This window comes from Acomys russatus, chromosome 12, assembly GCF_903995435.1.
Source record: "Acomys russatus chromosome 12, mAcoRus1.1, whole genome shotgun sequence".
Lineage (NCBI taxonomy): Eukaryota > Metazoa > Chordata > Mammalia > Rodentia > Muridae > Acomys > Acomys russatus.
Window position 1 is genome coordinate 19,222,244 of NC_067148.1, and position 24,533 is coordinate 19,246,776.

General features: G+C 40.2%; 1 protein-coding gene across 1 annotated transcript in view; it reads left to right on the top strand.

The window, feature by feature from the left end:
- Sphkap (SPHK1 interactor, AKAP domain containing) overlaps nucleotides 1-17,433 on the top strand; it is a 141,907-nt gene extending 124,474 nt beyond the window's left edge. The window contains exons 9-13 of the mRNA XM_051153952.1: nucleotides 4,807-4,992; nucleotides 6,945-7,031; nucleotides 9,177-9,229; nucleotides 9,326-9,510; nucleotides 16,779-17,433. Coding sequence (XP_051009909.1) covers nucleotides 4,807-4,992; nucleotides 6,945-7,031; nucleotides 9,177-9,229; nucleotides 9,326-9,510; nucleotides 16,779-16,922 — 655 coding nt within the window. The 3' untranslated portion in view covers nucleotides 16,923-17,433. The remainder of the gene's footprint in view (nucleotides 1-4,806; nucleotides 4,993-6,944; nucleotides 7,032-9,176; nucleotides 9,230-9,325; nucleotides 9,511-16,778) is intronic.
- Nucleotides 17,434-24,533: the final 7,100 nt, after the last annotated feature.

Consider the following 24,533-nt stretch of genomic DNA (forward strand, 5'->3'; position numbering starts at 1 on the left):
TTAAGTTCTCACCGCCAGAACTGAGAGCCAACGTTTTTTATCATTTATAAATTACCTAGTCTTTGTCATTCCAGGATAGGTCCACAAAAATAGGATGAGACAACTTTGTGTGCATGTCAAAAATGCATACAATATGCAGCATCCCAGGTGTGCTCTAATGCCAACTATGTAGTTTAGATCGTAATTACAGCAATGGACCACTACAGTGCAGTGTTTTAAGAGGAAAGAGAGGGAGACTTTTCATGGATAGAGAAAACTTAGGTAGATGGATGTATATAGATGGATGGATGATAGACAGACAGACAGACAGACAGACAGACAGACAGATAGATATAGATAGATAGATGATAGGATTTTTTTTATGTTATATGAGATAGAGTATCACTATGTCTGGCCTCAAACTCGTAGCAAGCCTCCTGCCTCATCCTAGGTTTTAAATACTCAACTTTTCTGAATTAAAGCATATTAAATTTTATTAAATAAAAACAGTTTGAGGCAAGCAATGTGACTCGGTGTTTAAAGGTGCTTGCAGTCAACACTGACAGCTTGAATCTGATCCCTTGGACCTACATTATGAAAGAAAAGAACTGACTTCCATAAAGTGTCCTCGGGCCTCTACATAGATGACATGCCACACACATACTGAATAAATAAAGCCTCAAATTTTTCAAACAGAATCCCAAACAGAATGTGCCACTAGGAGGCCACACAATAAGTGTTTGTTTATATGATTCTATGGGAAAACGTGCTTGCTATGTCGCCCAGCTTGCCCTTGTGTTGTGCACTTTGCTCGCGTGGCTCTTCATAGCGCTCAGAGCATAGTTCGTCTAATTAAAGTTGCCTATTTCACGAGAAAAAAAAAAAGTTTGCACAGTAATGGAAATGAATATCAACAATGACTTGAAGATAGATAAAGGAGCAAAGAGGGTCACAAAAAACAACAGGGTGGGCCAACGTAAAGCATAGTCTTATCTTACTTTGCAATTCTTCAGAATATCCTATTTTAAGTAGAAAGGGTTTTCTAGATCATTTTATGGTATGTGCAAACTAAAATATGTCACTTATGGCACAAAGTATAGGGAGGAGGAAACAGAAATATGTTGTGTACAGGTCATTACACAACATACATTTCATTATATGTCAATAATGTAATGAGACAGTAAGCTATACATTGAATAAAAATGCCAATAGCCTGCAATAGCCACCAATATATGAAAAATATAGTTGTAAGTTAGTAGTGGAGATAAAAATAAAAATCTAAAAATTGCTGTTAATTAAGAGGAATCTGAAGACAGAAGAAAAAAAGAAACTAGGGACAGATGGGACAAATAGAAAACAAGATTATATATTTAAACCCAGTCTTGATAGTCGAATTAATTATCAATGATCTAAACACTTCAGTTAAAAGGCAGAGATCATCCTAGAGCACAAAAATGTGAAATCCTGGCATAAGCTGTATACAGCTAAAATATAAAGATTAAAATGGGTCAATTTCAAATACTAAAAAACAAAAAGATTTTTAAGAGGTCAAATGGCCCTCAGGATAAAGAGTATTGCCAGGGAGAATGATGTTTTATAAGCTAACAGGGTCAATCCATCCAAAAGACAATCTTCTTGTCTATAGAACCGCCTAAGCAATAAAACATTAAATGGTAAATTTTTTAAAACTATGAGAAGAAATAGACACAGAATTGTACTGGAAATGTAATACTCTTTGAATAATTCATGAAATAATAAAATATGTAAACATATTATAAATGTTCATATATATTTACAAGAGAATCAACAGCAAGAAAACTGTGTCATTTTCTTCACTTTGGAAGCTGCTTATCTGAATTTCCTGTATACTCAGGTAATTAATTTTATTTGTTCTCAGGTCTCTGATGGGGTTGAAGACCAAATAGTTTAGTTTTACAATTAAGCTTAGTTGTTTAGGGGTCACGATGTTCTTAGGTCTAGATAGATGATCTAAGATGATAGAGATGGGATATGATAGATATTGATTTACATTCAGAATTTTAGACTCACCAAGATAGGAAAGATGTTTTCTTCAAGGCTGCCAAATACAAATAGCCAAATCACTATGAATGTGACATTAATATAATTCCTTATTGTTTCGTGGTTCTTCTTGCTGTATGTAGCTTATTTTTTAATATATATAATAATATAAATGTATATGTGAAAAAATAAAGACATATTTAAAAAAGAAAGCTTCCAAACACAACAGGATGATACACATAATGAGCTCAGAGATGACACACCACAGCCAAATCCTGGTCACGCTCCACCATGACAAAATCCCAGTACAGAATGAGGAAAGTGGACACAAAACCCCTCCACTGGCAGAAGAGCTGCTGTGTGAGGGAGTGCGGCTTTTCCTTGCCGATGTGACCCTTAGGAAGCTGGTCACACACAGCACTCACCACTCCCAAGACCAGCTAGGCAACAAACTGGACTCCTGGGGAAAGAAAGGGGGAAAAGACTTATGGGAGGGAGGGATGGAAAAGTGGAGGAGGAGGAATGGGAGAATGAATATGGATGATTAACAGGAGGATGAATATGTTCAAAAATACTGTTCAAAATTCTCAAACATCTAATAAAATATTAAAAAGAAAGAAGAGCAACTTTCACAATCAACTCAATTCATATAACTCAAAAACAAAACAAAACAAAACAAAACAAAACTCTATCCCAACAGAAAAGTATCCTTTTTTTTTTTTTTTTTTTTTTTTTTAGAGTACTTAAAACATTTGTGAAGATGTTCCAGAGGCCAAATTGCAAGTCAATACATTTTAAAGAATTTAAAATATAAAGAACATATTCTCTGGTCATGTTGGAGTTAAGCCAAAATATGTTAATGACAGTGATGTATATAAAATCTTCCATAATAACTAGAAATCACTATTAGAAATTAGAAACTTATCTTTTGCTCACAAATGACATTAGAATAAACTCCAAATGAAAACTGTAAACTTGTTAAAATTTGTGATATGAAGGTGATGCTACTTAGGGAAGACATCTATACTTTTAAGTGTTTCTGGCTCTTTTTTTCCCCCATCATAACAGTTTATCTATGTTCTAAGTGTCCATTTTGAAAAACTAAAAAACATCAGGGCTGGTGTGATGGCTCAGTGGGTAAAGGCTGAGCATCCGAGTTTGACCCCCCAAGACCCACATGATGGAAGAAAAGCAACTCCTCCTGCAAATTGTTCTCTGACCTCCACATCCATACTGGGTTACAGGCTCACCCACACACTTATGTACACAAAAATAAACAAGTGCACTAAAAAAGAATGAGCAAATTAAATTCCAAAAACAGCTGAAAGCAGATAATCAAAATGAGAGTGTGTATCAATGCTTATAAATATAAAGGGAGAAAATTAACAAGAGTCAAATTCTCTTTTTACTTCAAAGACTGCCTGAATGCATGCATATGTATACATTTAACATTTGAATGAAATAAATAAGATGTACAAATGTCTGCTGCCGTTTCTCCTTCCAAAGGGCTTTCTATAGTAATAAACACCTGTATGGCCCCTGCAATGAGGACTCTCACCAACTGTATGCTTAAGCTGCTGCCTTCTACCTGTGCCCGGTGATTTCTACTTTCCATTTATGACAAAGGCTTAAAATAAACACAGTTAGGTTGTGTTAACAGAAAACCCAACCTAAGGAAATCTTACAACGGTGATACAGATGGTCCGTAGGTGTGTGAGATAAAATCGGGAGAACTCTGGGCTGGTTTCCAACATGGAGATCGGACAATTGGCATTGATATGACTACGGTCCTCTGAAGCTCTCATGGGAACTGAGCGGTCAGCAAGGAGGCTGCCAGATGACACAGATCTGCATTGCACATTTGTATATTATTCACCAATAAATAAGTAAAGCTATAAGATAAGCTTATCCCAAGAGCAAATAAAACCTAGCACTCCGGGTAATTATCACTGGTTCTGAATTTCTGTTATATGGCACAGATGTGAGGTTTGCTGCAAATAGAGCATGAAATTGAGATAAAACAAGATGTGCTGACAGACTTGTTTGTTAACCTGGATAGTCCCCGCCAGTCACTAGGGCTCAGCTCCCTTTTTAGCATAAAATATCCTGGAATGAACTCCTCTATAGTATAAGGCCCCAAATTAATAAGGAATTGGGCCCAAAATTGCTTTTCAACTGGGTGAACAAATGCAGCCAGAGCCTTCTATTTTTTTCCGTGTTTAGTTCATTCAAAAAATAGTTTTAATTAACACCATCTCCTTAACCACACCCAGCCTCCCCATCTCTCTCTCTTCCCTGTTCAAATCTCAATATTGGAGGAAGGAAATACAGTCTTATTAAGTGGGAGAGCACATGAAAGGAGCCATGGTGTTGTCCACGGGCACTCGCCACCAGGCCTGGCAACCTGAGTTTCAATCACCTGAGTCCACAATGTGGAAGGCAAGATCCAACACCCTCAGGTGTCCCTCTGACCCCCACATAAGTCCCATGACATGTGTGCACCAGCCTCACCCCCACCCCCACAAATAAATATGATAAAGTCCACTGTACCTCAGGGATTCAGATTTTCAACCTATTTTAAGACTAAATAAAGCCAGTAGAGAATAGTAAGTGGGAGACATGGAAAAGCTGGTGGAGTTTAATTGTGAGAAGAAAACACAGTGTAACCCTTACAGAAAGACTCCACCTGTGACCAACAACATCTTGCCTGGTGCGTGGAGACACAGGCTCGTGGGTACCCAGGGTGGGCTCTGAGAACAGCTCCATGTCACACGTCCTCTCTTGATAACAATATCTTGATGTCTACAGTGACAGCCTTGAGACCAGAGAAGAGTCAGAAGTGGATGTTTTGAAAGAAGTCAGACCCCCAGATGAGTCCCCGAACCCTCCAAGCAGCAGCGAAGAGAGCACAGGCAGCTGGTCCCAGCTGGCCAATGAAGATGACAACCCAGATGATACAAGTAGCTTTCTGCAGCTCAGTGAAAGGTCCATGAGGTACCCACTTCCCCTTTCCCTTCCCTTTGGTTCCTACAGAAAATTCCAAAAATGCGTGTCATGGCTCAATGCCAGGTGCCCTTAAGAGAACAGGGGATTGGTGGGGCGGGGCTGGAGAGATGGCTCAGAGGTTAAGAGCACTGACTACTATTCCGAAACGCCTGAGTTCAATTCCCAGCAACCACATGGTGGCTCACAGCCATCCATAATGGTGCCCTCTACTGGCCTGCAGGTGTACATACAGACAGAACATTGTATACATAATAAATAAATAAATAAACAAACAAACAAACAAATAAGAACAGGTGTAAGAAAAAAGAAAGAGAGAGAGAAAGAAAGAAAGAAAGACAAACAATGGGGGGGGCAGTCAGTCAATCATGATTGGGCTAAAAACGATCTTAATTTCTAGTTATGACTTGAATTACCTCAGCCATGTTTAATAGTTAGCTGTGTTCTCTTTCCCCCAAAGACACCGCAGGTAAGTTCAGTGCTGAGAACTGTCCATTTGTTTCCATGCAAGCCCATGCTACACGTTTGAGATTTTTTTTCTGGTTCCCTTGTATTTCGGATGCAACACAGGCTGGGTTGTCACAAGGCAAGTGTTTGCACACTGTGTTGCACTGCTTGCCCTGACTTCTCCCTCCCTTATCTGCTGTGCCCTCTGTATTGCTTCTGGAAAAGATAGAAAGGGCCATCTGGCTGTAACCACTAGAGGGAGCTTTCTGTCTAAACTCTTTTTGACCCCAGGCCAATGAGACCACAGACTGTCCAGAGAGACTGGCTGCAAAATGACACTGAAACATCTGGGTATGGATAAAAGATCTTTGAAAGTTCTATTTCATGCAGTACAATCTAAGAGTTAGGAACACTTTACATTAAATAAGTGGTTTCAAATTTCAAACATCCCCACAAAATGTTATAAAATAGAGACAGAAAAGCAAAGACAACTTGAATCTTTGGACTTGGAGTGACAGGTTTCAAAGTGTTTCTTCCTCCAGTGTCCTGCCTAAAACTCCAGATGAGACTGTGAAGGCTCAAGAGACTTCTTGGTGGCTCACACAAATGTGAAGGGACAAAGGCCCATGACATGACATACTAGCAGTCACCATTGCCGAACTTTGCTTGGGAGAGATACTGTTGGAAAATGTGGGAAGTGCGGGAAAAGTCAGCGAGTTTGGTAAAAATTGGATAGGTTCTATTTCACAAATACAGACAGAGCCTAAAACTTGTCTCAGCAGTACTGTGCTTCAGAGAACATATCCCAGACTCACGAGTAGACCATATGTCGATTATACAACTTACAATAATGGTATTATATTCAATATTCTTTCTCTATGAGACATAAGGTGTCATGTGTTGCTCCTTCTCTATGGTTGGAAAAAACAACAAAACCTAACCCAGATTTGTATTTGTAAATTTTATAGTCCTCCAGGAGAACAAGAAGTCAAATGTATGCTCTATGGAATCTTATGGAATATCCCTAAGAAATTTTCTCCATATAACAAAGGGAGACCTTGGGCTTCTGGCTTTTTTCTAGATGCAAGAAGTGGGCAGATAAGCATTAGGGTGCTTTCCCTAGCCAACATTTTCAGAAGTATATTAACTTTGTAAGTACATCAAAGGCCAAGGAGTCAAGGGTAAACCCCTTCTCCTTAACCAGAATGAGGAAGTAAAGAAAAGTGTTATTACCAACTATGTATGGCCCCCAGGTTGTGGCACCCCTTCAGGAATTATAAATCGTTATCAGTATAACTGCCATAAGTGTACTTGGCTTCTACCTGATGTCTTCCTTTAATTTGGTCAAACATCTGATACCAATTCAGAAGGTCAGGCATAAACCAATAGTGCCCTGGGGAACGACGAAGGACCCCCTCCCTACAATGGAACAGCAGTGTCAGCAGTGTGGCCGAGGGTGGAGACCCGCATTAATGTGTAAACTTTTGCTTTGTCAGCAATGGCAACAGTAGTGCCACTAGCAGTCTTGGCATTATGGACCTGGACATTTATCAGGAAAACATACCGTCTTCTCCCATGATTAAGTAAGTAGCCATGTGACTCAGTGACTGACAGCTCTGCTCCAATTCCATCTGGCAATCCATCGTGATCATAAAGGTTGTGCCCAGCCACCAGTTCATTATGTCTGTGCCACTGTGGTTCCATGTCACTGGAGTGCAGAACTAGGGCCTAGAATAGGCCCCAACCCCTCACGGTCTGCTTTCTCGGTTTCAAACCAGTCCCTTACAAAATACTCGTTGTTGATAAAGCTCACCCACGTAATCAGAAGTGTATATCATCTTTCCTATTTTTGATTGACAGAAACAACAACATTTCATTGTACCATGGCTCCCTTGGAAGACTATTTAATAGCCTTTGCGATGGAGCACAGTCATTTTAGCAAAATTAGCTAGGAGTGGTTTTTCCTTTGCTTGTGGATACTGGGGTTACCCATATGGGATGCATCCGGTGTCAGTGGTTGCCATGAGGGAGATGTCATCATCACGCAGTATCTCTGCTCTCTCCATGTGAGATCTTCTCAGAGATCAAGGGAAAAAAGCATTTGGAGATGTACTACGCAGAATGACACAGAAAAATAGGAGGGCACCCCGAAGTCATGGCTACTCCTAAAATTTGTGATTATTCTGGAAAATGAACTAAATTGTATTCTAATTTTGGTCATGGTGACTTTAGAATATAATTTGGGTATTCTGAACTGACAAATCCATATTGACCTAATGCTGATTCCTAATGTATTTCCCTCTAGCTAACTACAGAATAATTGATTTTATTTCACCACTGAATAAGTATATTTCTCAGTGACTGGAGGTTGCCAAAACCCTTCCTTGTTTTAATACCCATGAGTAAACATGAAGACATATATGATCTTTTTTTTTTTTTTTTTTAGGAGAAATGAAAACAAAATCAACAAAATTGTTTTGTGGTAGATTAGTTTCTCTCCTCTGAAAAACATGAACATAGCATTTTCATGCTATGTTCTTTCTTTGTAATATGAAAGTATGACTTCAAGAAAAGCTAGTGTTGAGAGGAAGCCAAGATCACTCCCATCACTGCACCCATTCCTTGCTGGGCCATTTGTGCTACCTGCAGAGAGAGCAAGAAGAGGCTCTGAACCCTTAGAAAATCAGCATTCCTGCAAAGAGTTAGCTATGAATGGAAGAATGACTATACTCTTTCTCTCAACTACAGTAAAGTTTACCCCACTAATGGACTTTACTGTTCAATGGAACACCGCAGATCCTAGCAGCAGCAGAGAATGTAATAAACCTTGTATCACCAAAAGACACATTTTTAAAAGCCTCACTCCAAATTTCTAGAAATTAGAAAGATCTAGGACATATATAGGCATCCCAAAATGGTCACTTCTTCTCAGCTACTATGCATATTTCAGAAGTTTTTACCACCACCACCCCATTACATATGGAGATCTATAAGTACACACCATGCAAAACCAAAAACCAACCAAACAAACAAAAATAACAAAATGCTTTCATATTAAACATGACCACAGCTATGGAGAGGCTCGTTTTGGTTATGAGACATTAATTGTGGAGAATCTCCAGCCTGCTCTACCTCCACCAAATAAAAATAATGGAAACGAATAAAGAAAGAGTCAATTGTTGAGACATTTTGTTACGGTGTTTAGGTTTCACAGTTTGTTGGTTGTCCTTACTCAGCTCATAGAGCAATCAGCATGTTAAAAAGTATCTTTCTACTTTAAAATTCAAATGTACATTGTCAAAGAACAGAGAATACATTGTGACAAGCTGGAAAAATGAGGTCCATTAAAAGACAAATAAAATGCATGACGATAACTCTTCAAATTATAACCGGGTACCCAACATCTCTCTTTAATTGTTCAGTCCCCTGGGGGGTGGTTCATGGAAAGGGAGTTGAAAAGAAAAGAAAGATGTAACTCTCAGAGTCTCCTCCACTGACTGTCCTAACTAACACCACTCAAGGCACATGGGACTTCTCTTTTGTGGTGGAGAATAGTAGCTGCAGACCCAACTGTCTTGTGTAATATCCACCTGGATCTAACTTGTTCTGTGAAGACCATAAGAACGAGTTCTTGACGTCAGTAGCTCAGAAAGACTCATCTCGTCGTCTTCCATACAGCTCATTCTTTCAAAGCGTCACCAACCATGTACTGTTGTTTTTTCCCAAAGCGAATTGGTAGAAGAAAAGGAGAGTCTTAAGGAACAATCGGAAAGCATAAAGGGTAAGCCACGGTCCCATCCTTTCGACACACTATTGCTCGGGGGTGAGGGGGTGTCCCTTTGGAAAGCAGAGTAAGGTTGTATTTGTGTCTCTTCAGAACATGCCTCTGGACTGCCAGGGAGAGCAGCCAGCCCCCAGAGGAGCCTGCTGGTGATCAACTTTGACTTGGAGCCAGAGTGCCCTGATGCTGAGCTTCGAGCCACGCTGCAGTGGATAGCTGCCTCCGAACTTGGGATCCCAACTATCTACTTTAAGAAATCTCAGGAAAGCAGAATTGAAAAGGTACCCTGTTCCCTGTCTGGGTGAGATAACAGTAGCTCTGTGGTCTTTAGCTCAGCTGGAGACCCAGTGAATGCCTATTTCATCCATATGGACTTGAAGTGTTTAATCTTGATTTCCCTCACCTGAAAAATCTTGTGCATACCTTGAAGAGCCTAGCTGTGACAGTACATTCACCATCTCTGCCTCGTGGACCTTCGGATTCTTAAATAGTTGGTGCTAAACAGAAAATGAGGCGAGGAGACAGTAGCTTTCTTGATATTTTTAAAAAGTATTTTTGTGATATCCCTATACCCTGTTTTGGCTGCAAAATACTCCTGAGTAATTCCTTATTTAAAAACTGTCTCTCTCAGTTAAATAACATTCGGACTGCAATCTTCAGGGGTTTTTGTTTTGTTTTGTTTTGTTTTAATGCACAATTGCACTCTAATGTTCTGGGCCAGCATCCTAGATAAAACCCTTACCTTCTTGCCTACACACTCGGAAATTAGAACAGTTTCAAAGTCTCTGTGACCCCAGGCAGTCGGATTGGCTGCCAGGGACATCAATCTCCACACCTCCACCTCCCTTCCACCAGCAATTTGTTCTTCCAATTAAGGTCAAGTCCACCGCACCCAGGTGTCCTAAATTGCCCTTCTTAGTAGGCAAAATGAGGCAGGCCTCACTAGCTGATACGCTCTCCCTTCAGTCATTCCACCCCTAGGCTTCCCTGTGCAGAGGATACCCTAAAAGGACAGAATCCATAAGTCACATAGGATACATCCCATGTTGGACTCAGCCCCAGGGGGAAGGAATCGAGAATATTCTCAGGAAGATGACGTTCCCAGGTTCACATAAGGGGTTGGCTTTGTATCTCTAGCAGCTCCCCGAATAAGAGAATCCCCTGGTGCATTTTCAGGTGGAACATTAAACAGATTTTAGTTTAATCCACCTCTTTAAAGGGGCAGTCACTTTCCATGCATGTTTGTCTAATAAATCTTCCATTGTTGCAAGAGCAAGGGGGAGGGTATCTTATTGATGCGTTAATACGTAAACCACATTGTAACTTGGTATTTGTTTATGTCTCCCAGGTGGTCCATTTTAATGTGTCTGTCTTTGTTAATATCTATGTTTCTGAGAAGACAGAGCCTTCACTCCTGTTATCAGGAAAAACATTGAACGACCTTTCAAAGATTCATGTCAGTCAGCTCAAGGGACTTAGCTGTAAATCACGCAGTCTTAAGGACTAGACTTTCCAGGTTTGGTTCTGAGCTGATGAAGGCTCTCTGCATACAATGGTTTTGCTAGGAATGGGCATCACCCTTGGTTGTCTGTGACTGGATTGCTTAAAGAAAGAAAACTTGCATAACACTTAGAAAGTTTGCAGTTCAACTCTATTTGTTTTTACTTAGTCATGGAATTAAGTAATCACTTTTAAGAGTGTGGAAAAGAGCACCAGAGATAACATGCCAACTCAGCAACATTTCCAACATTTCATTAGCTCCTCATCTTCTTAGAGAAAAGAAACCCTACATTCAGAAACTGCCACCTTCTGACTGTCCCTCAGTATCCAGCATATCTTTGTTGCTTTTATTTTGTGCTTTTTGGGACAAGGTTTTATGTAGTCCAACGTGGCCTTGAACTCTCTATGAAGCAGGTGATGACCTTGAAATTATTTTAATTATGTACAGTAGAGGAGGGGTCATAGGCGCATGAGTGTAAGTGTCCCTGCAGGCTAGACCAGAGTATCTGATCTCAGAGACTTACAGGCTATTGCGAGCTGCCCAATATGGGTGCTAGGAACAGAACTTGAGCGCTCTACAAGAGCAATATGGGCTCTTGATTGCTGAACCATCCCTCTAGCATTAACCTTGAACTTCAACCTTCCTGCCTCCCTTCTCATGTGCTGGCTTGTGTCATTCTGAGACCTGAGCCCTCAGGCTCCTTGCATGGTAGGTGAGCATTCTAACTCCTCAGCCCAAAACCCTATGTCTTCGGTTCTTCGAATGCTGATTTAATTTTCTCAGCAATTAATTTAGTCAATTTATGTATCTATTTATGGTAGTAGAGGGGAGGAGGGTAACATGAACACTACTAGTACAACTCATCTTTCCTTGGACTTGTCGAAAGCTTGGCCTTGAACTTGGAAGGCACTTGAGGACAGCAAACGATGAATCCCAGAAAAGGCAGATTCCAAGTACTCCAGATCCCCAGCGCACTGTCAGTTGTCTGAAGACTCACAATGCCTTCTTCTCCTAGCCTTGCCCTTCATTTGCATTTTATTTCATCACTAGAAGGCTACGTTCCTTTGATCACCATACATCCAAAACATCCACCAAACATCTCTAGACGGCACCGTTCTAAGCTCAAGGTCCCAGGCAATAAGAGAGAAGAAAGTTCCCGCCATCTCAATGCTTACCTTCAGTTCATGAAGAAGCACCAACTGTCTCTAGAACACTTGAAGAGGGCATTGTTTATAAACGGCCACCTAGAGATACCCAAGCTGGTTCAGTAAGGAAGTTAACGAGGGTCTAGAATGTTGGTTGGTATCTAAAACCACAGCCATGAGTTAAATGGGCACAAAACAGAATCACCTGGTAGACACACTCACAACTGACTCTAATGCATAATTTCCTCCCATCCACTCGAAAAACCAATAAAATCTACAAACTTTTCCAGGGAAGGCACTTCCCTGACACTTCCAGTACCTGATAACCTCAAACACTTCAAAAACTTAATTCTCTACAACCTTGACATCAGGTAAAGTTAGTCCAGTTAACTAAAGGCAAAATAAAATAGTCATTAGCAAAATTTATAAAAACCACTTTTTACTAGCTACTTTCCAGGTTTATTGAGGTTTTTTTTTTTTTGGTTGTTTGTTTGTTTTTTAATGTAGAGAACATTGTTTTTTTTAGCTATTTTCCTTCTGCAAAAATGCAGTGAGCTTCTGAGATCTGAGCTGATAATCCAGTGTCTGGCACCACAGTACACATGGCTTCCTGCTCATCTTTAAACCTGTGTTGAGAAGCATTTCCTTTTCTTGGAAGCAATGTGCAAAAAGGAAAGTGCAGAAGGAGGAGACAGATAGACCCTTACCTTCTTATAGAAGGCCTCACCTCTAATTTCTTATTGCAATCTACAAGCAAGGGGGCGGGAGCTGATTCAGGAAACACTGATGACATTGACTGCTGATTCAAATCCCCTCCTGAATAACTCCTGCTAAAGTGTCAGCTATAAACAAAGGCATATCAAAGAGGAAGGGACGGGTACAAATTACATCCTAAGGGTTTTCATTTGTAAACAAAAAATAGTGTCTTACTTCAATCCTTTCATCATAAATCTCAAGTCAGGGAGTGTTAGAATCACCCAGGACGCCTTCCAAACCCAGAGCCCTAACCAGTTTGTTCAGAATCTCCGCTGGAAGGAAGACCCAAGCCCCAGGTCCTGGTGCAGGTCTAGAACTCCTGGATCCAGCCCAAGTTTAGACTCAGGGTTTTATAGGCCGTAACTTCAGGGACAGAGTGGGGACCTTCTCACTATGCTAATGAATTCTCATTTCTACCTTGGAGCAGAAGACCATGGCCGCTTTCAGAAGTATGCATTGAATGTGTCAATAATAATAATAATAATCACATAGCTTCCTGTAATTCCCATAGTTGTACTATGAGCTGTAAATAATCAAATCTACAAAATGCACCTGGGAATACAAAGGTCCGATACCTAATGAGGTGTCCTTCAGATGAGTCTGCTGGCGGTGAACTGTCACAGAATAGAATCTCTTGAGTTTCCTAAGACACTGCTTTTGCTTTAAAAAAAAAAAAAAAAAAAGTCTGAAGTCTACTGCTGTCTACAGGAAAGGAACTTAATTATTGTTGATTGTGAAGTGTCAGTACAGAAATGGGTTTTTCTTGTTTGTTAGTAGAGCAGGCTAAGAATCCAAATTCCTGAAGTACTAAAGCATAACGTGAGCAGACTTAATGAAATCTCTAGGGTCAATTGCTGGTAGAATGTAGCTCTAAAACCAGGACAACAAGCTGGCCCTGGCGGTGCCAGCTTGTAAATTCCAGCTAGTGCAAAAGAACTGCAAATTCAAGTTCAGCCACAGTCACAGAGTTTAGGGTGACCTCAAGCAATTTAGTAAGCCCTTTTCTCGGAATACAAAGTTGAAAGAAGGTTAGAGTTACAGTTCAGGAGTGAGCATTTACCCAGTGTGCACAGTATCCTAAATTTAATCCTGATACCACAAAGGTAAGAGGCTGTAATACCGAGCTAGAAATACCCTTTCTGTCTACTCACAACCTTATTTTATGTTCACTGTTATTTTTGTTGTTGGTTTTGGTTTTGGTATTTTGAGACAGGGTTTCTCTGTGTAGCCTTGGCTGTCCTGGACTCGCTTTGTAGACCAAGCTGGCCTCGAACTCACAATGATCCACCTGCCTCTGCCTCCCGAGTGCTGGGATTAAAGGCAGGCCTGGCACGGTCACTGTTTTTTATTGAGGAAGCACAAGACTTCCATGCTCATCAACTTCATGCCTGCTTCAAGATTTCAGGATCCAAGATTAAATCAGTACAGCTGCTGTGTTTAGTGGGGTTGTACCCTTCACTAAAGCTGCCTTAGAGAGGCATGGTGACACATTCCTATGATCCCAGTACCTGGAAGGCAAATACAATAGGATTGCTATCAATTTGAGGTCATCCTGGTCTGCCTAACAAATTCTAGGATAGCCAGAGTTCCATAAGATGACCCTGTCTCAGAAAGAAAAACAAACAACAAAACCAAAACTACAACAAAACAAAGTGGTCTAATGGGATAGCAGACTGGCCTTAGACATCAACACACATGCTTTAGGCAAGGCCATCCCACAAACTCCTAGTAGAGTGGCCTAACTCTGGGATGCTTTAACTACTTTGGGTCATTCACTAGCATTTTTGGTCCTCATCACTGTGAAAGGTCCTTTTCAAATGCCCCAATAGATGGAAAGAAGCTGTAATATTGATTCCAGGAAAAGTATCTTTGTTGGAATCCGCTCCTAAGCAGTGACTTGGAGACAGGAGTAGTAAGGTGGTGGCAGCAGAGTAACCTAGGGTTTATAGAAAGAAGCTAAGGCAAATTCAGCATTAATAGACTTTTCATTGACTTGACCTTCATAAAATGTGTAGAAAAAGAAGATGTACTTTTAGTAGAAGATTTTGGCCAAAGGTCATGTGTGACCCTTCAGGGAAATCTTGAGTGAGAAGTTATTGGTCTATGAGCATCTCTCAGTGAGTTCTTGGAAGCTTAATGCCCAGGCTATACATGCCTATCTATTCCTCAGATTTCCAGTAAGAGCTAAGGAATGTTGACCAATTGAATTATTCGGCTACCTTAGCCTCCCCCACCTCCTATTCACATTGTCAGTAATACTTTAAAACCCCCTGTTCCGCTCTTGTTCTACCCAAAGCATGACCTGAGTTTACATACACACTAACATGTAAGTAACAGTTCACAAAATCCTTCCTTGGTGTCTCCATAAACCAGCCACCTCAACCATCCATCCCTCGGGCCATTTGCACTATAAGCAAAGCCTTCCTCTTGCCTCACCCCTGTGAAGGCTTCACATCTGTCCCTGAAGTGTCAGCATCAGGCAGGACGGAGAGGCATCCCAGACAACTAGTGATTTCTCTAAAAGTCCAACAAAGATGCATGGAGCTAAATATTCTGGCCTTCCATTGCTGTTGTCATGAGAAGTAAGATGAAGCTGTGAATATATTACCTTAGGGATGTGTACACCTGCGGTGGTCATCACCATGTGATGAGAGACATGTCCTGTGACCATCTTCTAGTTAGAAACTTGCTGCTGCCATCTCCCACTCCAAGACTTTTAACCACTTTCATTAAGTTTTATTTCAATAGAGAAGTATTAAGCAACCATCATATAGGTATGCATGTTGTTTGTTTTTGATTGTATGTGTGCAAACATGCTCCCTAAAACTGAAGGATACTTTGAGCAGTAGGCTTATCCTCAATGATGTTAGGTGTGTCCACTTACGTTTCATGAAAAGGCATACCATATCTGGCTCCGTTTAGCCTCTTATTCCTTCTGTCATTAAGTAAATATTCATTGGCTCTTTACTGAGAGCAAAGGATAGAAAACCATGTCTGAGTTGGTACCCTACTCTGGGGAGATTGCTAGCCATGATAACATGAACATCTGCCTTCCTTTACAAGAGCCTAAAACCCTTTAGGACAATATTTATGTTTTCAGATATTTAAAGTATTTCATTCTCCAATCTAGATGATTGCTTTGTTTAGACTCTAAAAAGTGAGTGTATACCAAAAAAAAATTTTTTTTAAAGAAATAACCAAACTATGATCTTAGTGTGAATTTTTTTTTTTTAACAAATAACACTCTTTCTCATAAAATGCCACCAGATTCTTAGGGTATCTACTCAATTGACGTTCCGAATTAAAAAAACAAAAACAAACAAACAAACAAACAAAAAAACCATTTTCTACAATCCTGACACCGAAACAGAGAGAACTATAAAGAGCACTGGTGCATATCAAAGTATTGCCTGTTGTTCACAGATCTTATTAATTATCACTTTCTAATTAAAAATCATGTCACAGCGGATGTCAGTGTGGTTTCAAAAATAGCATATCATACAGGGACTCCCAATGTCCTACGCCCATCAGTCACTTGTCGAGAATTTCCCATTATGCCCAACTGAAACGGAAACCAATACCATCTGACAAATCTAAGAAAGTCCTTGCTTTCCTTTAACTATTGCTATAGAGAACCATCTTGAAAACCTTAGCATGGGGATGGAGAGGTGCCCATCACTGTTGAATGTGGAAGCATTAGGTGACTCTATCTACCCAGAAATGTAGCACTCAATTTATGTTCCCCCAAAGTACACATCCAATGAGAAATTGTTTTATAGTCCTGGTGCAAGAAGATTTAAAATGTGAACCTGAAAACAAAAAAAAAAAAAAAAAACCACCAACTACCTAAAAGGTAGCCTCTTAGAGGGACTGTTCTTTTCCACCCAGTTCTCCACTAAAAATAAGACTGCAAAATAGAAGGAATTTATTGTATGAAATAAAAGGCAAACAGACTGCCTTTGGCAATGCCCCCTGAGAGTGAAAATGCTTAAGCATAGACTTGGAGTCCCAGTCCCCTTTTTGAGGAGATGCTGGTGAAGACACTATAACATGTGAGTCCTAACTCTCTCTCTCTCTCTCTCTCTCTCTCTCTCTCTCTCTCTCTCTCTCTCTCTCTCTCTCTCTCTCTCTCTCTCTCTCGTTTTAGTTTCTAGATGTTGTGAAGCATGTCCATCAGAAGTCCTGGAAAGTGGGCGATATATTTCACGCCGTTGTCCAGTACTGCAAACTACATGCAGAGCACAAAGAGGGGACTCCAGGTCTCTTTGACTGGCTCCTGGAGCTAGGATAAGTCAGGTGCGCCCCTCAGAGAATTTCCTTCCTCTATCCCAGCTTAGGTTACGGTGGTTTGCGCTAAATGCTCTGAACTTTCTCAACACACTGCATCTCATTAGCAGAACTATTTAAAAATCTGCTCCAGTACCATGCACAGGGAATAAGTCTGAAAGAATGTGAAATACAAGTCTATACTAATCAATATCGCTGTGGGCAGGTGTGAAAGGGCTTGTTTGAGAACAGTTTCGAGAGGAGATACTTCAGTGAGGCCCAAATAGGAGGGTTTCCAAAAGCCCAGCCTCCAGGAAAGCTACACTCACATACACATCACAGTAAAAAGTGATCTATAATGACCCCGGCTATGTGAATCAAACAGAAACGAAGTCATTGGGTTACAGTAATTCTATAAATTATGCCAAAAAACTTCAATGCACTTTGCTTAATGGGTACAGGGATTATCCACCCAAGGAAATGTTTGGGATATAGTTGAAAGTTTCCATACCTTTATGTGAATGAATGATTTCCACTCTCAGACCAGTACTGATGGATACCGATGCACATCCAACAGTGCTATTGTGATCCATGTGAGGTGATTTCGCTTATTTGCAGAGGCTGATAAGTGTTGTACCCCTTCCCAAGTGTTCCTGAGCTCAAGAAAACTAATGTCATTCAGTGGCTAAAGGGAAGCTCAAGGTTGCCTTTTTCCCATCACTACATTTATCACTTGGGTAAAATTATTATGGAAGTCTTTCCTAAAGGCAAGCTTTAAAAAATAAACAATAAGATAATAGTCTTTTGAGATGAAATGTGCTTGCATATATTGAATTATATGAGAAATTTTATTTTGTTGTAAATTATGAAGAGATTATCTAAATAATATATTGAGTTTTCTTAGAGCTTCGTAGACCATGAGGAGACTGTTGTCTTAAGTTTAGTGTCATGACCCTTGGTGGGGGATTGTACGATGAGTGCACTGACGTCTGTATTTCTGACATGCTTCTTCGAAGACATTTGTAATAATGGATGCAGGGTAATTGCCCTGTACTTGACAAGACCAGCTAGGAATGTAGACTTCCTGATTGGGTGACACTGGCACTAAATTAGAGAAATAGAAGCCTTTAACACATTTTTTAAAAAATTTATAAGAAATGCCTTTGAAAACTCAAAGTATCTACATAATCTTAAAAATCTTCTTCCCTCCCAACTAACTATGCTTCACTAGCTTTTATTTTCTCAATCAGGAAGGTATTTAGTATGGATCTTCTGAAGCTCTATGCTTTTAGTTTATGTTTAAAGCTTATAGGGTAAATGTGAACGAGGCCCCGCATCACCAATGACAATACTTCTGCTCTATCTATCACATCCTAAAAGACTCCAAGCAAGCTTCCTGGTAAGCCATAACCCCCTCCTCCCATGACAGGAATTTTTCAGACTTCAGTGGGCATTTATCACGCAGATAGTCCAGATTTAGGCATATGTCCAATCTGACACATTAACCAGGTTTTGAAACCTAGCTATCATCTCAAACTGAACTGTATGTGTGCTTCTTTGTGCTAATATGTGGGAAATGATATTTTTATTGTTTTAACCATCCCAGAATATTGTGTGTAAACTATTGTTGTGCTCGAATAAATGTTTACTTATCCTCCAAAGCACAAATACTGGATGTAACCAAGTGTTGTACCTAATGTTGCAAACTAATCAATAAATCTCTGTTGCAAAATTGTTGTTCCATCTTCTCTCCTTGACTCTAGGACATAGAGATTAAGGAGCTTTGTCTAGGGGGCTGGAGAGATGATTCAGAGGTTAAGAGCACTGACTACTCTTCCAGAGATCCTGAGTTCAATTCCCAGAATTGATAGCTCACAACCATCTATAATGTGATCTAATCTCTCTTCAGGTGTGCAGGTGTATATGCAGGCAGAGCACTGTATACATAACAAATAAATAATTTTTGAAAAGCTCTGTCTAGAAAATTTTCAAAAAGAAATAGTCACATTGTAAGTAGATGAAGATAGGTGTCCCACTTAGATAAGATTTTCTGTCCTGATTTCAACTTTTGATTAAATAAATGTTTAAGACAATTTGCTAGAGTGGGGAATATTCACTTTAAAGTATTTTTTTCTTAACCTTGACACTGTTCACATTTGGAACAAGAAAATTATTTTGCTGTAGGGCATTGTCTTAGACATTGTATGATGTTTCCCTGCATTTGACTCCTTCCAGTTAGATAGTGATAATTTCCTCTTTCTGATTGTAGCAATCTAAAATGCCTCCTAACACTGCCAAATAACTCTCATAGAATCAAGTCAAGTCTGGCCAAGGACCTCTCAGGGTAACAAATAAAGTGAAGGAACAGGACCTGGGCCCCAGAAAATAAAGGAGGAGGAGCTGAATCCTCTGGTCTATGGAATCTCGGGATCAGAAAACCAGGCATGCCCTACCCACAGCCCATGGGGGTAGCCTTTACACAAAAGCTTGGCGACCAGAGAAGAGACATAAAGCCAGCATGGAGTTTATCTACATGAGTAATTAAGATGAATTTATCAAAGCAACAGAAAAATGTGTCAGTGCTTTCTAAATGCTAGAAAGAAACTACTAGAGTAAATGCAAATTAAGCAGTAAAAGGTGTAGGCAGTTAATTCACAAAACAGACCTATGAACATGCTTAGGCCCGGGTAATTCTCCAGTCAGACAGAGGATGTCATCAAAGTAAAGCAAACTGGTCACTGGCATGTGGAGATTTTAGTTGAAAGGACTATTGAGGAAGGAGTGACTAACTCAGGAGGTTAGACTCCTAAGCACAAGGTCTTTCAACAGTCAAGCAGAAGGCAGTTTTCCTTAATAAAGAGCAACAAACAGGCTAGAAAGGATGCCTCTCAAACATCAAAACATCAGGGCTAGACAGTAGATCAGAGACTGTTCTATTCCATTGGACGGTTGTCAGGAGGACAAAGTGTAGGGCCCAAGCTTCTTGAAGAAGAACCATGTTATTCCAGTTGATCAGTGGGTACATTGGCTAAACATTTATGATGGAATATAAATTTGGAGGGTCTCTCTTTGGTCTTGTTGGAGGTATACGAGTGGAGGTGGGGGCACCCGGGAACTTTATTTGTTTCATATAGAGGAGGAGGATTTCCAGAAATAAGTTCCACCCAAGAACACAACTGTTTTGGAGGATGCCTCTATGTCTCTGATCACAGATATTGTCTCACATCGCAGGGCTCAGGCAAAGATCATATTGTTACTATCAAAGACTAAACAATTGTTATTGGTGAAACCATTCTCTTTGACAATTTCTGTCATCTGATGGCTTTCTTCCATAGAGTAGGACTATGTCACTCATCTAATAAATGTCCTCTTATAAAACCGTGGAGTATCAGGCACCATGCTAAATAGTTGGAACAAAAATTGAAATCATACCTAGAAACGAACTCACAGACAAGAGGGTAAACACACATATCAGTCTCATAGAAACAATGTAATCCTTGCTGTTATGTAATTCCTTCAAGATTAACAATTGAGAGATCAATAGGCAGGAAATATTTATCACTGCCTGGTGAGATATTAGACCACTTTAAGGACAAGCCAGTGAGCTTGGAGAGAAGCCATTTAAAGAAAGAAGGGAGAAAGAACTTTTAAGGATTCAAAATAGTCCAATCAGAGAAAAAGTAAGATCATAAGGGAATATCTAATGTGCAGTCTGAGGCAGAAGGAATTTGATAGAATTATAATATTGTGGTGAGCTAATGAGTCACGAGATTTGGAGCCAGGAGCTGAAATTAAACACATATTTTAAGAAGAGACCATCAGGTCCAGTGGATCTGGATCCAGGGGGCCTGCACAAACTGTTGCACTAACCAAAGACAATGCATGCAGTGAACCTAGACCCCTGGTTCAGATCTAGCCAATGGACAGATCATTCTCCACAGTTATGGGGGAGAGCAGGGATTGCCTCTGATGTGGACTCTGGTGCCCCTGATTTGAACACTTCCCCTTGGTGGGGAGGTCCAGCAGGGCACACAGAGGAAGGGGATGCAGGCTATCCAGATGAGACCTGATAGGCTGTGGTCCCCTTCTGTCAGAGGTCTAGGGGAGGACAATAGCGCGGAAAAGGGAGGGAGGGTGGGAATGGGAAGATACAATTGAGGGGATAACAATCAGGATGTAACCTGAATAAATTATAATACATTTTAAAAAATAAAAGATTTATGTCTATATCATAGTCCTTTCAATCAAAGAAGATGTAAAATCCACTGTCAATGCAAGAGAAATAACATGTAAATTTATGTTACACTCACTGAGTTATAGCTTAAATAGGATAATATTATTACAGAATATTTTGTTTGTAGGGTTGTAGGGTATATAGAATACTACTGCTAATACCGATACTCTTCAAGCTACTCCAAAAGATAGAAATGGATGGAAAATTACCAACTTCATTCTATGAGGCCATAGTCTCATTGATACCTAAACCTCACAAAGACTCAACAAAGAAAGAGAATTTCAGACCAATTTCTCTTATGAACATAGATGCAAAAATACTAAATAAAATACTTGCAAAACGAATACAGGAACACATCAAAGATATCATTCATCATGACCAAGTAGGCTTCATTCCAGGCATGCAGGGATGGTTTAATATACGGAAATCCATCAATGTAATCCACCATATAAACAAACTGAAAATAAAAAACCACATGATTATCTCCTTGGATGAAGAGAAAGCATTTGATAAAATTCAACACCCATTCATGTTTAAAGTTTTAGAGAGATCGGGGATACAAGGCACTTTCCTCAACATAATAAAGGCTATATACAGCAAGCCAATAGCCAAAATCAAAGTAAATGGTGAGATACTCAAGGAAATTCCTCTCAAATCGGGAACAAGGCAAGGCTGCCCACTCTCTCCATATCTCTTCAATATAGTACTCGAAGTTCTAGCCAGAGCAATAAGACAACAAAAGGAGATCAAGGGTATCCAAATGGGAAAGGAGGAAGTCAAATTATCCCTCTTTGCAGATGATATGATAGTGTACATAAGTGACCCTCAAAACTCCACCAGAGAACTCCTAAAGCTGATAAACACCTTCAGCAAATTGGCTGGATACAAAATTAACTCAAAAAAGTCTGTAGCCTTCCTATACACAAATGACAAGCTTGCAGAGGAAGAAATTAGGAAAACCACACCCTTCACATTAGCCACAAGCAATATAAAATATCTAGGAGTTACCCTAACTAAGCAAGTGAAGGACTTGTATGAAAAAAATTTCAAAACTCTGAAGAAAGAGATTGAAGATGACCTGAGAAGATGGCATGATCTTCCTTGCTCATGGATCGGGAGAATTAACATAGTAAAAATGGCCATCCTACCAAAAGCAATCTACAGATTCAATGCAATCCCTATCAAAATAACTACACAATTTTTTAAAGACATTGAAAGTTCAATTCTGAACTTCATATGGAAAAACAAAAAACCCAGAATAGCTAAAACAATCTTGTACAATAAAAGGTGCTCCGGAGGAATCTCCATACCTGATCTCAAACTGTACTATAAAGCAATAGTACTTAAAACAGCATGGTACTGGCACAGCAACAGGCTGGTTGATCAGTGGAATCGAATCGAAGACCCAGATATGAATCCACACACATATGGTCACTTGATTTTTGACAAAGAAGCCAAATCCATTCAATGGAAAAAGGATAGCATCTTCAACAAATGGTGCTGGTCTAACTGGAGGTCTATGTGTAAAAAAATGAAACTGGACCCATATTTGTCACCTTGCAACAAAACTCAAATCCAAGTGGATTAAAGACCTCAACATAAAACCAGAGACACTAAGCCACTTAGAAGAAAAAGTGGGAAAGAGCCTGGAACATATTGGCACAGGAGACAACTTCCTGAACAGAACACCAACGGCCCAGGCCTTAATGTCAACCATTAATAAATGGGACCTCATGAGGCTGAGAAGCTTCTGTAAGGCAGGAGACACTGTCAAGAGAACAAAGCGACAGCCTACAGACTGGGAAAAAATCTTCACCAACCCTACATCTGACAAAGGTCTAATATCCAAAATATATAAAGAACTCAAGAAATTAAACACCACCAAACCGAATAACCCAATTGAGAAATGGGGCTTGGAACTAAACAGAGAATTCTCAACAGAGGAGTATCAAATGGCTGAGAAACACTTAAAGAAATGCTCAACCTCCTTAGTCATCAGGGAAATGCAAATCAAAACAACTATGAGATTCCATCTTACACCCATCAGAATGGCTAAGATCAAAAATTCAAGCGACACCACATGCTGGCGAGGATGTGGGGAGAGAGGGAACACTCCTTCATTGCTGGTGGGAATGCAAACTAGTACAGCCACTTTGGAAATCTATCTGGTGCTATCTCAGAAAAATGGGAATAGGGCTTCCTCAAGACCCAGCTATTCACTCCTTGGAATATACCCAGAAGATGCTCCAGCACACAACAAGAAACTTTGCTCAACCATGTTCATAGCAGCCTTATTCATAATAGCCAGAACATGGAAACAGCCTAAGTGTCCCTCAGTAGAAGAGTGGATAAAGAAACTGTGGTACATATACACTATGGAATACTACTCAGCTATTAAAAACAAGGAATTCCCGAAATTTGTGGATAAATGGATTGAGCTAGAAATGATCATAATGAGTGAGTTAACCCAGAAGCAGAAAGAATCAAATGGTATATACTCACTTATATCTGCATACTAGCCCAAGGGGCATGTCCCACGAAAGCCTTCACTTACCAGGAAACTGGGACAGAGGGGAAGGCATCCTATTGGGACTCTAAATGAGAGACGCATGGGAGAACAGCAAAATAAAAGGATCCAGAGGGTCCTAGAAATCTACAAGTAGAACAATATGATAGGCAGATTTGGGCCCAGGGGTCCCGCTCAAACTAAGGCACCAGCCAAGGACAATACAGGAGGTAAACTTTAAAACCCCTTCCCAGATCTAGCCAATGGTCAGAATATTCTCCACAGTTGAGTGGAGAGTGTGATACGACTTTCTCACGTACTCTGGTGCCTCACATTTGACCATGTCCCCTGGAGGGGGAGACCTGGTGGCACTCAGAGGAAGGACAGCAAGTAGCCAAGAAGAGACTTGATACCCTATGAGAATATATAGGGGGACGTAATCCCCCTCAGGAACAGTCATAGGGGAGGGGAATAATGGGAAAATAGGGGGGGGAGGAATGGGAGGATACAAGGGATGGGATAAACATTGAGATGTAACAAGAATAAATTAATAAAAAAAAAAAAAAAGAATACTACTTAGCTATTAAAAATAAAGACATCATGCGATTATCAGGCAAATGGATAGAACTAGAAAAGACCATCCTAAATGAGGTAACCCAGACCCAGAAAGATACACATCGTATAACTCACTTGTAAATAGATATTAGCCATAATGTATAGGAAAACCATGCTGCAATCTACAGACCCAAAGAAGCCAAGGAAGGCCCAAGTGAGGATGCTTGCATCTCACTCAGTAGAGGAAGTAAAACAGACATCTGAAGTAGATGGAGGGAGGAAACTGGGTGAGAGAGGGGGTGGGGAGGGTAACAGGGGTAGGAATCAGGTGTGGGGAGAAC